This window comes from Pistacia vera, unplaced genomic scaffold (assembly GCF_008641045.1).
Source record: "Pistacia vera cultivar Batoury unplaced genomic scaffold, PisVer_v2 Contig298, whole genome shotgun sequence".
Taxonomy (NCBI): Eukaryota; Viridiplantae; Streptophyta; class Magnoliopsida; order Sapindales; family Anacardiaceae; genus Pistacia; species Pistacia vera.
Genome location: NW_022196110.1, coordinates 444108 through 457539, shown reverse-complemented (window position 1 = coordinate 457539; position 13432 = coordinate 444108). Strand labels below are relative to the sequence as shown.

Genomic DNA, 13432 nt, shown 5'->3' with positions numbered 1-13432 from the left:
CATTATGGAAAAATCCCACATAACCTGGCTGTACACACATAAACCATCACAAAATCAATCAAATAAAGCTGCCCAATAAAACAAACAGACAGCAGATTGCAGTTCCCTTTTGGCTTCAGAACAGATTCAAAACAGCTTAACAAACTGCTGCATTTCCAGCAAAATGTCAGAATTTAACAGGCTTTGTTTAAGTTTTTTAGTGGTTACTTTGAGTTTAAAATGATCAGAATGATCACTTTTTTTTGAAGGAACTGAAAGAGTTTGATAATGGATAGAGTTGCCACTCACAATTCTTGAACTTTGGGTAATGATTATGTAACTACAATCATAGTACGTAGTTCAAGGTCAATGTCTGCAAAATCCTGCCATCTTCTCTATAGCCTTTGTCCTGAAGGTGCTGCTACTGCATTAATTGTTATCCAAAACTAACATTTAAGGTGGTGAACTTGTAATTCATGTGCTGAGATGGCTATGATGCCTACTGAAAGCCTTATTAAATAGTATGCCGATACATGCCAGTCATGACCCCTTCTACTTGTACACGCCAATGAAATTGGTATACATTGATCCTATGTAAAGTACACCAGAGAACTCCTGAACTTCACTGACCAATGTAGTTCCGTATTGGAGATTTATCGGCCGTGATTCCTTAACAGTTCCATTTGCATCGAGTCTTATTCCCTCAGGATTCATAAAAAGTGGAATAATTGTTTCTTGGTTCACAGCCACCCAAAAATCACCGCCCAGATTCCTCTTAATGTTGTCTGGCCTCCATTTGAAGGTGATGAGAACTTCAGCTGTGTTAGCTTTTGGACCTTTAAGCCAATACTTCTGAATTCTTTTCCCAATAAATTCAGTCACAAGAACGAACGTGCCATCAGGACTGACAGCAGTCCCCGCAGGACCTGAAAGCCCCTTAAGTAACACAGTAACCTTTTTGGTTTTAATGTCATACTTTAACAATCTTCCTGTTGAATCGTTTTTGGCAATTGCAAGTAGAATTTGACTGCAAAATAAGAGAGAGTATTTCAACTTTTTGTTCTTCAGTTGATTGTAAAAACCATACCTAAATGAGAGAAATATGCCTTATTCGGTAAACAGCACTAGCATCTGTAAAATACACATCTCCAGTTACAGGATCAACGTCCAATCCATCGGGAAAGCGAAAGGGTACCCCGTTTGCACTTGTGGCAAGTTGTGTTGCAATTGTCTGATTTTTCGGCAACACCAGAAGGCCGAGATAAGCATCAGCGATGTAGAGGTCTCCTGTTAAGTTGTTGAATCCCAAACCTAGTGGCCTCCCACATGTAGGTCCTAGAGCTGGGATGCTGTAGCCAACAGACAGTGCCTTGGACCTGAAGCATGATTAAGGTTAACAAAAATGTATACTCTGTAAAAGTTGTTGATGGAAATGAAAGGATTAAAAGTTGTGAATGTCAATGGCTGAATGGAGGCTAAATTAACCAAGTTATCATGAAAGGAATTTCATTGCAACTTCAAAGGAAAGATTCATTCAGTTTAGTAACGCATTACAAAACAAGTGTAAAGAGGGATAAGTTTTATGAAGTTTTTTATTAACTATTTCTTAGTGAAAAAGCTGGGTAATTATGAATATAATTAGTGTTATAAAGTTAATATAAATAACAAGAGTTATTAAGCTTGCTAGAAGAATCCCACAACACTTCAATTAAATTTTGATCAAATGATCCAAACCCAATCCTCAGCACAGCAGGTTTACTATATATGCATATATAAACATGAATATATGATAAAAATATATATTGTGGTTTTGATTACCTGTTGGGTGAAGTGACACCATAATCTACAAAACCAACACTCGGATTGAAATATTTGAGAATTCTACCATCGGCAACAACAGTGTAAGGGCCAGCACCAGCAGCATCAAAAGCAGAAGACTCAGGGCCTACTGCGAACAAAGGGAGTGGCAGCTTTACATAGTTGAGAGAATGAAGAACGGAAGGCAAAGATAAGAAGAAAATAATAAGAGAAATGGGGAACATGGCTGCAGGTGCGAAAATGGAGTCCATACATGCAAATATGCAAAGTCTGTCGGTGGAATTTGGAGCACAAGTAATACAGAAGATGCATGAACCTTCACAGTTAATTAATATTTATAGCAAAATCCAGAGCTCTGTTGCTTGTTACTATGACTCAAAACTTCACAGTTAATTAAATATTTTAAGTAGTGTAGCGTGGCGTAGGAAAGAGAAGTAAGGTAACCCTATATTTATTTATTTATTTATTCAGATTTGAAACTTGTGGCATGGAACGTTTCTCTTTTCCAGAATTATTAGACATTGAAATGGTTACCGAGTTCCGTTTCCCAAACCAGGTAAAAGAATGCACCCTTTTATCATATTAATTTCAAGAATTAATAAAGACCACTTCTCCAATGAAAATTAATTATATTTGATAACAATTTGATTGGGTGACGATAGAGATGACATATTTACTTCAATTCTTAATGTTTTAAGAGCTAAAGACAGTTGCAAATATGATATTTGATGACAAAATGTTCCAAGTTTGTAATCTGTTCCATTCCTCTAATTGTATAGAATTTTTTTTTTTTTTTATTGAATATATAAACATAATAGATTAAGATTAACTATTCGATTTGTGTTCTTTTAACATAGTCACGGCGCAAATATTTTGAAGATATGGATTAGGTTTTTCAATATAATATTCACATTTAAAGTAAGATAATGATAATAAATTGAAAGTACTAAATATTTCTATTTAACGTCTTATAAGAATGAAGTTTTCGTCTTCTTTAAAAGGAAATATTGAGAAGATATCTTACATGGTCTCCCAAGAAAATGATCTAACATAATCTCTCAAGTTCGAGTCTCTTTGAAGATAAAAGAGTAAGAGGAAGATCTACCATAGTTTCGAGTCCCCACGGTTGCTAATAGGGGTAGCCACTAGAGCTCTTACCTCGCTGGTAGTTTTAAGGTTCTAGGAAATTAGTTGAAGTACGCGTAAACTAGCCTGGACACCCCTGATTATATATATATATTTGGAAAGAAATAATGTTATAGCACATTATTATGTTATAAGTTCAATAATATGATAGTGATTTTTATTTAGAACATTAATATAGTGAATTCTAATTGATATATAGTAAAATCCCTCTATAATCATAGTCGTGGAATCAAATTAATTTATTACTGTAAAGAAGTTATAACTTAATAAAGGTGTAGTTATAAAAATTATTGTTTTAATTTCTTATTTTATAATTCACGTTTTAGTAGTATGTATTAGGATTTCAATTTATTGTTTTAGTAGTCATTGTTGCAATTAGACAAGAAGAGAAAATAAATAATCATGAGGATGATAGTATGAAATTACAAAAAATTTCATACCAAGAAGCTCTAAACATGCTTGAAAAGCTATAAATATTTTGACTTAAATAAGAAGATGTTCATGCTAACGAGTTATTATATACCCGTAAGTTAAAAGATATGGTGATAACTCTAAAGCATAAACTATTGTTCCAAATACTTTAGATAAATATTTTTATTTTATCTTAAACCTTTAATCTAATATAACATATATTTTTTTTGCAATATACATATAATTATTACTATGTAGAGGCAATTTTTGTAAGACGGGATTTAGAAAAATTATAACTTATTATAATGTGAAATTTATTCTCATATATTGTTATGCCTAAAAAATATAAGGGCTGATGTAAGGTCCAGTCAACGTGCAAGAGTCAGATCATGGGTACACCAGCAGCCTGTTTCTGTCAGAATAGTGGGTGTGCGCCAGACCAACCAGAAGCTGTGATGATCCCACGTGTCCAATCCCTGCTCTAAATCGCGCAAATCACTCTGGAAGGTGGGCAATGTGACATAAGAAAGGATTTACACGGATAATCCCACCAACTCACAAATTCAGTAATCATAATCTCAATGCATCCAACTATAAATTGAGAGCTCATCTCTCATTCAAGGGATTCGCTCATTTTTACTCTTGATTAGCTATTCTCTCTCAAGAATATATAGTATTCTCTCTCTTGTACTATCACTTTGTGAGTCATTTGTAAATCATTTGTAAGTCAGTTTGCTAACACGACATGACCCTTATCATAAATACAAACATCAGTGGACGTAGGATTTGCTACCTTAGCATCCAAACCACTTTAAAAGCTGTCTCCATTGCATTTACTCTCATTTTCCTTTATATTCACGTGTGTCTTTTGGGCCAGCTCAGCATTTCACACGTGCGTTTAGTTGGTGTAAAAATCACGCATCAATAGTTTGGCGTTAGAAAGAGAGGGCCTGATTTAGTGTTCATCCTTTATCAAGAGAATCTCTAACTTACTGGTCCTACAATAGCAAATGGCCCGCCAACTTGAACCTGAGCAAACCAACCAGGGTGCTGAGGGGATCCCTCAAGTCCAAGGGGACACCTCTTCCAAAATACCTTCAGTTCCACAAAACGCTGCAAGGGATATCCCATTAAGTTCACAACTTGACCCTGCCATTAGAAGCTACCTGGAAAGGTTTGACAATACTCTCCAAATGGTCAACCGAAGGGTGGACCGTTTGGACCAAGGCGTGCCATCCAAATCAGCCGGGCGGTGCAACCGCCAAAAACGCCTGCAGGTCGCGCGAAAGCACTTCAAAGGGAAATAGCCTATGCCGCGAGCACTGCAGCATGTAGACGAAAGGGTAAGCAAGTGGCAAAAAAAAGGCCCACGGGTTCCAAAGGGCCAGTGAACACCAGCCGCGTCCCGAGCAGAATACCGGTAAAGTTAAGATTCAGTGAAAAGACGCATCTTGAGCTGTCCCATGCCACGTCGCAGGTACACCCTAGTAAAAGTGTTGGGCGAGGCGATTCTTATCACCGCTAGAAAAATGATCCTGATCGTTATCATACGGGAGGTTCCCATACTTTGCGGGGTGGTTCGTACCACCGCGAAGGTCGTGAAAATACCCTGCATCATCCATCGCCATCACACGCCTCTAGCCAGCATGTGTCGAGAGTAGCCGGGACCACCGGTCGAGGCAAAGAGGTATCCAACCTCTAGACTTTCCTCAACCGTAATCGCGAGGGTCGAACTCGCATGGGTGAAAGCAATCCCCAAGTGGCTTCGTTGCCACAAAATGAGGAGCTGTAGCAAGCTCTAGACCGACTAAGAGCTCAATAAAATGAGCAGGGGCAGGTCGCATTTGCGTCCCCTTCTCTCCCGAAGTGCTAGCCACTCTACTCCCACCAGGATTTAGGATGCCCGACATGCGGGCGTTTGATGAAAATTCTGATCTGCAGGATCATTTATATGAATTTAACGACCTGATAGAGCTTTACCAGGTCTTAGATCTAGCAAAATGTCGTTGTTTGGCCGTGACTTGAACCTCTCATGCCAAACGGTGGTTCAAGTCGCTCCCAGTGAGATCGATCAGTTCGTGGCCTCAGATGAGTGCAACGTTCCTAAGGTATTTTCAAGCGAATAAAAAGTTCTCGATGCCTTTGAGCTACCTCAGCAATATAAGGCAAGAAAGGGATGAATCCCTCCAGTCCTACATCAACCGTTTCCACAGAGAACTCAACAAGGTGGCTCATACTCCCGAAGAGTCTGTTTGAACTCTTATCATAGCGGGAGTTCGTCCACAGACCGACCTGTGGAAATAATTACAGACTCAGGATGATGTTTCCCTCACCAGATTCTATAACCTTGCGAAGAAGTACCTCCGGATTGAAAATTCACTGGCGGTACTCCGCCGTCGTGACCCCAGCACTTCAGGCAATACATCTGGTTGGGGGGAAAGTAGAAGAGATGATCGCAAAGGGGCCACTGACGATCAACAAAAAGGAACGAAACCTCGCTACGAGCCCAAAAAGTCCTATGCTCCTGTCCCTCGTCGCGATCATGACAGAAACCAATATACACCCCTGAATGCATCTGTACTGGCTATTCTTGACAAATCAGAAGAAGCCAGCCTGCTCGGAGAGCCCGAGCCTATGAAAACTCCCACGTCAGCTAGAAATAATAAAAAGTACTATCGCTTCCACCAAGATAATGGGCATCACATCGATGAGTGCCGAGCTCTCAAGTAGGCAATCAAAGAGCTCATTAAGAAGGGGCATTTCAAGGAGTATATTGACGACTCCGCTCCCGCGCAAGAGAAAAGTCAAGGGGAGCAAGGAAAGAAGCGTCGTGATCGCAAAGGTTATAGCAGTGTCAACATAATCTTTGGATGGCTGCACCTCACGGGGAACAAGCGAGGTGCCCAAGAAAGATATGCTCGCAAGGCTCATCACGACCCAATTAGGGTGATGAACACGTCGCAACGACCACAAAAGGTTCACAAGGAGGAGCCGATCACCTTCTCCGAAAGGATGCAGCTCATTTGCATCATCCTCATGACGATGCACTTGTGATCACGCCCTTCATAGGACACCATAAAGTCCGCAGGTTGTTAGTGGACAACGGAAGTGCTGTAAACATCCTGTTCCAGACTGCTTTCGAAAGAATGAACTTGGACGAGGCCGACCTGAAGCCTGCCTCAATCCCTCTTTATGGTTTTACAGGGGATCACCTGCTCCCCAAAGGAACGATCTAACTTCCAGTCACGCTAGGTGACTATGATGAAGTGTCTAAGGTTACTGAATTCTTGGTCGTGGATTGCCCATCTGCCTTTAACGGAATCCTGGGGCGACCTCTACTAAGAAGCTTCAAGGCAGTCACTTCTATATACCATCTCAAGATAAAATTCCCCACCCCGATGGAGATAGGGAAAGTTAGAGGATCGCAGAGCACATCTCGCGACTGCTACATAAAAGCGGTGCAAATGACGTGTAAAGGGAAGGGTATCTCGCGTGGCATTCCCCGACAGACTATGGCGATCAGTCGGATCGAGCCCCAGCCAGGTCCGACCGAGGATAATATGGATCCTCGAATTAAGGAAAGCCCTTCCAGTGGGCCAGTTGAGGATTTTTCCGAAGTATCAGTCGACCAGAAGGAACCGAGCCAAGTATTAAGGATTGGGAGCAATCTCAACCCTCAGCTTGCTTTCGAGCTGATCAGCTTCCTCAAAGAAAATATCAATGTGTTCGCTTGGTCGCACGTAGATATGGTCGGGATCAACCCGAATATCATCTGCCATGCGTTGAACATTGATAGCGAAGCTAAGCCAGTTCACCAAAAAAGAAGGGCGATGGATCTAGAGCGATATGCCACCTTAAAGCTAGAGGTGGATAACCTCCTCCGAAACAGGTCCATCCGAGAAGTACTCTACCCGACCTAGGTTGCCAACCCGGTTCTGATAAAAAAGCCCAATGGCAAGTGGCGAAATTGTGTCGACTTCAGCGACCTCAACAAAGCCTGCCCTAAAGATAACTTCCCCCTGCCAAGAATCGACCAACTTGTAGATGCCATCTCGGGGCACGAGCTGTTAAGTTTTATGGACGCGTACTTGGGATATAATCAAATTTCGATGTATGCTTCTGACGAAGAGCATACATCTTTTATTACAGATCGGGGATTGTGCTGCTATAAAGTTATGCCCTTCGGCCTCCAGAACGCTGGCGCGACCTACCAACGATTGGTTAACTGGATGTTCTCCGATCAGATTGGCAAGTCAATAGAGGTCTATATAGATGACATGCTGGTCAAATCCCATGTCACTGCAGATCACATAGCGCATCTTGCTGAGATGTTTGATATCCTCCGACTTTACAGAATGAAACTGAATCCTCTCAAGTGTTCGTTCGGAGTATCCTTAGGCAAATTCCTAGGATACATGGTTAACCAACGGGGGATAGAAATCAACCCCGAGAAAATTCAAGCTCTCCTCGATATGGAAAGCCCGACCAGCAAAAAGCAGGTCATGAGCCTTAATGGGCGAATAACGGCATTGAGTCATTTCATATCGAGGCTAACAGATCGCTGTTTGCCGTTCTTCAATGTTCTGAAGGCCAATAAGAAGTTCGAGTGGACTCCTGAGTGCGAATAGGCATTCCAAAGTATAAAAGAACACCTCGGGAAACCACCCATCCTATCCAAGCCTCTTCTGCAAGAGATCCTGCTCTTGTACCTGTCTGTCTCTCAGTTCACGGTCAGTGCAGCCTTAGTTCGGGAAGAGGAAAATGTCCAATGGCCAGTATACTACGCGAGCAAGCGTCTGTTGGATGCCGAGATGCAGTATCCAAAAATGGAACGATTAGCTTATGCCCTGCTGATCGCTTCCAGAAAGCTGCGACCTTACTTCCATGCCCATACAATTCATATAATGACTAATTACCCGCTCAGGTAGGTCCTCCAGAAGCCAGAGGCATCGGGTAAGCTGCTTAAATGGGCTATGGAATTAAGTCAGTTCGATCTGAAGTACAAGCCAAGATCGACTATCAAAGGGCAGGCTGTTGCTGACTTCATCTTAGTATTTTCCTATCTTCCAAGTGAGTCGGAGCAATAGCCCAGCGAAGCCATCCAGGAAACTACTCAGAATCTATTGACCTAGAGCCTCTACATCGATGGATCATCGAACAGAAAGAGGGCTGGTGCAAGTCTTCTCTTTTTGAGTCTCGAGGGGGCTCGCGTTCACGGTATTCTCCGGTTTGGATTTAAGGCAACCAACAATAAGGCTGAATATGAAGCTCTACTCACTGGATTACAATTGGCCAGAGAAATAGGCGCAACAGCGATTAGCATCCACAGCGACTCCATGCTGGTCGTTGACCAGATTTTAGGAAAGTACCCAGCCAGGGAAGAAAATATGATCCGTTATTTGAAAAAAGCTAAGGCTGCACTCGAGCCATTTAAGCAGTTTGCGATCACTCAGATTCACAGAGATAGCAACTCTGTGGTAGACGCCTTGGCCAGGATCACCTTGTCATTGGACTCAAAAGCACCGCATAGCATTCCTGTTCGATTCATCGAGGCCCCTAGTGTCAGCCCAATCGAATAGGCCGTAAATGTAACAGAATCAGACTCCTGGATGACTCCCATTTTCCAGTACCTCATGGATGGAACCTTGCCTAACGACAAGGTCAAGGCAAGGGTTCTGCAAACAAGATCTGCTTGTTACACACTTATCAAGGACTGGCTGTATAGGCGAAGATTTAGCGCCCCTCTCCTCTGATGTGTAACCAGTGAAGAAGCAGAGTACATCATGAGGGAAATACATGAAGGGATCTATGGTAATCACACCGCCGCACGATCTCTTGCGAACAAGGTTGTTCGTCAAGGGTACTATTGGCTCCAAATCCAAGATGACACCTACAACTTTGTCAAGAGGTTCGATAAGTGTCAGCGGTTCATGAACATACTACGAGCTCCTTCTCACGAACTGCTAACAATGACTAGCCCCTGACCATTTTCCATGTGGAGAATCGATCTCATCGGTCCCATGCCAGTCGGTAAAGAGGGAGTCAAATATGCCATGGTCGCGGTAGATTACTTCACCAAATGGGTGGAAGCCGAACCGCTAGTTGCGATCACGACCAAGAAACTCAAAGACTTCATTTTTAAGAATATTGTGTGTCCCTACGGAATTCCTCATACCCTTATCTCGGATAACAGAAAATAGTTCGACAACGAGGAGTTCAAGCAGTTTTGCGATGAGTTGGGCATCCATAAAAAAATCGCCTCAGTCTCAAGACCGTAAGCAAATGGTCAGGTTAAAGCTGTCAACAAAACTATCAAGCACACTCTAAAAGCCAAACTCGGCAAAGCCAAAAGAAATTGGGCTGACAACCTCCCCGAAGTCCTATGGGCGTACAGGACAACTCCGAGAACCTCTACCTCAGAAACCCCTTTTTCGCTAGCATACGGTTGCGAAGAGATGATCCTTGTGGAGGTAGGAACTGGTTCGCTATGGAGGGACTTGTACAATGAAGCCGACAACGAAGCACTTATGAGAGCAAGTCTAGACCTTGTTAAAGAACATCGCAGCATGGCTTCACTAAGGATAACAGCCTATTAGCAACGCGCAAAAAGGTTCTTCGATTCAAAGGTCAGACGAAGAGACTTCCAGGTTGGCGATCTTGTGTTAAAGGAAGTTCTTCTCAGTACTAGGGAACCAAGTGTGGGAGTGTTAGGACCGAACTAGGAAGGTCTATACTGCATCAACAAAGTGATAAAACCGAGGACTTATCATCTCAAAAGGCTTAATAGTTCCAAAGTATCCCGAGCTTGGAATGCCGAGCACCTTCGACCATACTATCAATAATTCCGAACTCAGTTTTCCTTGTAAATTAATTTTTGATTTTTGTAAATCATTTCCTTGTAAAGTGTTATATTGTTCGCTTGTAACAGTCTTCGCATGTAATCTTGATCGTGTAAATGTGTTATCATGTTCGCATAGGCTTGTTCCAATATTTTAGTCTATGTAAACTCATGTATAATAAAGCGAACAGAAATTGTAAAAGCAAAAAATGTATTTCATTAATGCGAAGAGTACAACAGGCAAAATGGTACGACTATTAGCCCTAATCTGACTCCTAGAGGACCGACCTCATCATCCCAGGGCTGGTTGGCTGGGGGCTTCTCCGAGGCATGTCCCAAACCCCCTATTTTATCAGATTTTTGGGTGGCTGCCACTGCATCATCCTCTCGCACCATGGACAAGAGAGTTTCCCACCAGTCCTCTAGGAGGTCGAACATATCAAGTAGTGGATTCTTTGGTCGTAGGGCATAGATAGACTCGATCGCCCATTCGGTAGCCTTCTACTCGACCTTCGCTGCTTGATTCTGCATCTCTTCGATTAGGGAAGCAACTTTTCCTTGACTTGCCTGAAGTTCAGCCTCGAGAGCTTGCCTTTGCTTCTCGGAGGCATCCCTCTCTTGTTCTATTCGTAGGGCCCGCATAAAGGTCGCTTTGAGCTCTTGGTCCTTCTCTCCGACCTCCTTGGAAAGTCTGGCTATGGTCCTTTGAAGCTCCTTTATTTCCTCCCCATGCCGCTTTAGCTCTGCTTTTTGGAAGTCCACCATGTGAAGAGCCACGTCTCTTTTGTTCAGGTACCAGTTCGCCGACTTAGAGGACAGGTTTCTTTCTGTTTCGGCGGCTTCTAGGCTTCGCTTGAGTGTTGAGTTCTCTTCCTTCAGAGTGACCTCCCCCTTTGCGGCTCCCAGTCGAACCTTCTCTAGGGACATTTGCATGGAAAGTAGGGCCTGCGAACAAGGAAAGATAAAGTTAGCTTATCAAAAGGAGCTAAGGGAAGTCCTTGCCGAGGAAAGTTTGTTCACCTTGCTTAAGTGTTAGACCAATGTGGACATTAGGTCCATGTCACTAGAACCTGCGAACTGCTCAAATGATTCCGAGAGTCTACACTCCAGTAAAGTGAAGACTATCGGCTGCAAGTATTCTGGCAGGTTCCCTAGTGAGTCCAGCATTGGAGTTTCCTTCTTCGCGTCTTCAGCAAGGGTCGTGTAGCCTATCGGTCCCTTACTTGACCTCTTCCTGTAGTCCGGCCGCGACCTCTTCGGTTGATCGCCCTCAGATTCAGTCTTTGGCTCTTTGACCTAAATTTGCCTTCTCTTTTTCTTTGCTCACTGAGTCGTTGTCTTTAGCCTTGGATGAACAGCCGATGGCTGAGGGGCCTTCGCGGATCGGATTGGTGCATCATCCGAAGGTTGTTGCTGAGTTTCAGCAGGTCGTACTGGGGGCCTGATGTGGCACCTTCAGCCAGGGGATCGGCAAGAGCCGCATCTTTCGCCTTGGCGGTCTTCGACTGCAGGAAATTGAATTGCCTTCGTCACGTCGGCTCTGACACCTTCGGAGCATGGTCGTTGCATACGAGCATCATTAGTAAAAGCATTTCATTTCACGACCAGAAAAGGACCAGTTAGTAAGACTTACTCAATGGGGGCTCTAAAGATGCGTTTGCATTAAAGAAACTATATTTCCATAGATTCGCGGTCGTCACGAGCTTCTTCTTGTCGCGTTTGTCTTGGGGCAGGAAGTCGAAAGATATGATCCTATCCGGATCAAAGAGCAGCCCTAGGTTGGTCATCTTGTTAACTGTCAGAGAAGAAACAGGTTGTTAGAAAGAAAAACACATTCCGAACTTAATGAGTTCACCAAAGGAAATGAGCCTACTCGAGTCTTGAAAGTGGCAATGGTCGTTGTAACGAAAGAAGAAAAACTTCGTTTTGTAGGCCCCCGCCTTGCTAGGGTAGCTGTGTATCCCCTCGGCTATAGTAGGTCGCTTGGACAAGTAATAAGAATCCTTGTTCTTGCTCTTTTTCAAGAAATACGAGCAGCCGAGCTCCGTCGCGGTTAGCTCACCTAGCTCATTCTCACAACACGCGATGTACATGGCAACAACAATAACATACGCATTCGGCATGAGCTGCATCGGCGCAATCCCAAAATGATCCAAAAGCAACCTGATAAAAGGGTGGAAGGGGATCAATCCCCCACCCTTGATGATCTCCTCAGAGATCGCGACCATCCCACTTGATGGGTATCGCGATGAGTGTGCCATATCATGGAAAACTTCCACCTCGATACTGTACTATTTTATTACCCTCTCGAGCTCTTCCTTGGTAAGTACCGAGTAGACCTCGGGAGTGACACTCGGAGCACCCTGCGAGGACGAAGCGGTTCCTTTCTCGGATTTAGTCGTTGAGAGGTCCATTCTACTAGTCTACAAAAGCGACAAGCAGAGGGGTCATTTAGCCATCGTACGCTACTATGTACGATGACATGGAAGGAAAAACTCCCTAAAACCTAGAGAAAACCCTAACAGCATGATTCGAGCTGCCATTCATGGCTCGAACCCGACATGAGCGTGTCGTCTCTGATGAGTTACCAGAAGACTGACGCCATTTAACCACGGGAAATAAGAAAACAAAAACAGAGAAAGGTTCTTACCTCTTGAAGTACGAAAATGGCTTTTGCTTCGAGCATCGAAAAAACACTGGTCTGGAAGGCAAAGGTTCCAAGCTTGCGAAAATCTCTTGCTCTCACTGAAAAAGATAAGTGTGGTGACATTGCCTGAGATAAATCTGAGTTTTTATAGCGCTTGAAACGATGTTTGTTTTTCTTGGAATCAAAACGACGTTTGGGCAGCAAAATTTCTCATTGAAAGAGTGAGCGTCACAATTAAAGAAAAATCAGATCTTCATATTTTCTGTTGAAAAACTCAAGCGACGGCATACTCTCTCCCTCAGCATTAATTGTGCCTCAATCTGCATTTAATGTTCTGGTAAGGGTTACTGTTTCAGCGTGTCACACATTTAATGTTCTGATAAAGTGGTACCGTGTCAGCACACAACGCATTCAATGCGCCTGGCTGGCACTTATCACGTGTAGGGCGCGTCTATCAACGTAGGGACTGTTTCATTAAATGCTCCCATATCTAAAGCACAACAGGTAACGCCTGACGAGGTCAGGTTGCTCATCCTTAGCAAGCAATGGCCATGCAAGGTCGTGTTCGGGTAGAGTGCTACCTCGACATATTT

The 13432-nt window shown here is 43.2% G+C and overlaps 1 protein-coding gene across 1 annotated transcript; it reads right to left on the bottom strand.

Annotated features, from left to right (window-relative positions):
- Positions 1 to 531: 531 nt before the first annotated feature.
- LOC116135309 (protein STRICTOSIDINE SYNTHASE-LIKE 12-like) lies at positions 532 to 2048 on the bottom strand. Its single transcript, XM_031421016.1, has 3 exons — positions 1798 to 2048; positions 1086 to 1355; positions 532 to 1006 (listed from the first exon to the last, which is right to left on the bottom strand). Exons 1-3 carry the CDS (start codon positions 2046 to 2048, stop codon positions 532 to 534), a joined length of 996 nt encoding a protein of 331 aa, XP_031276876.1.
- Positions 2049 to 13432: the final 11384 nt, after the last annotated feature.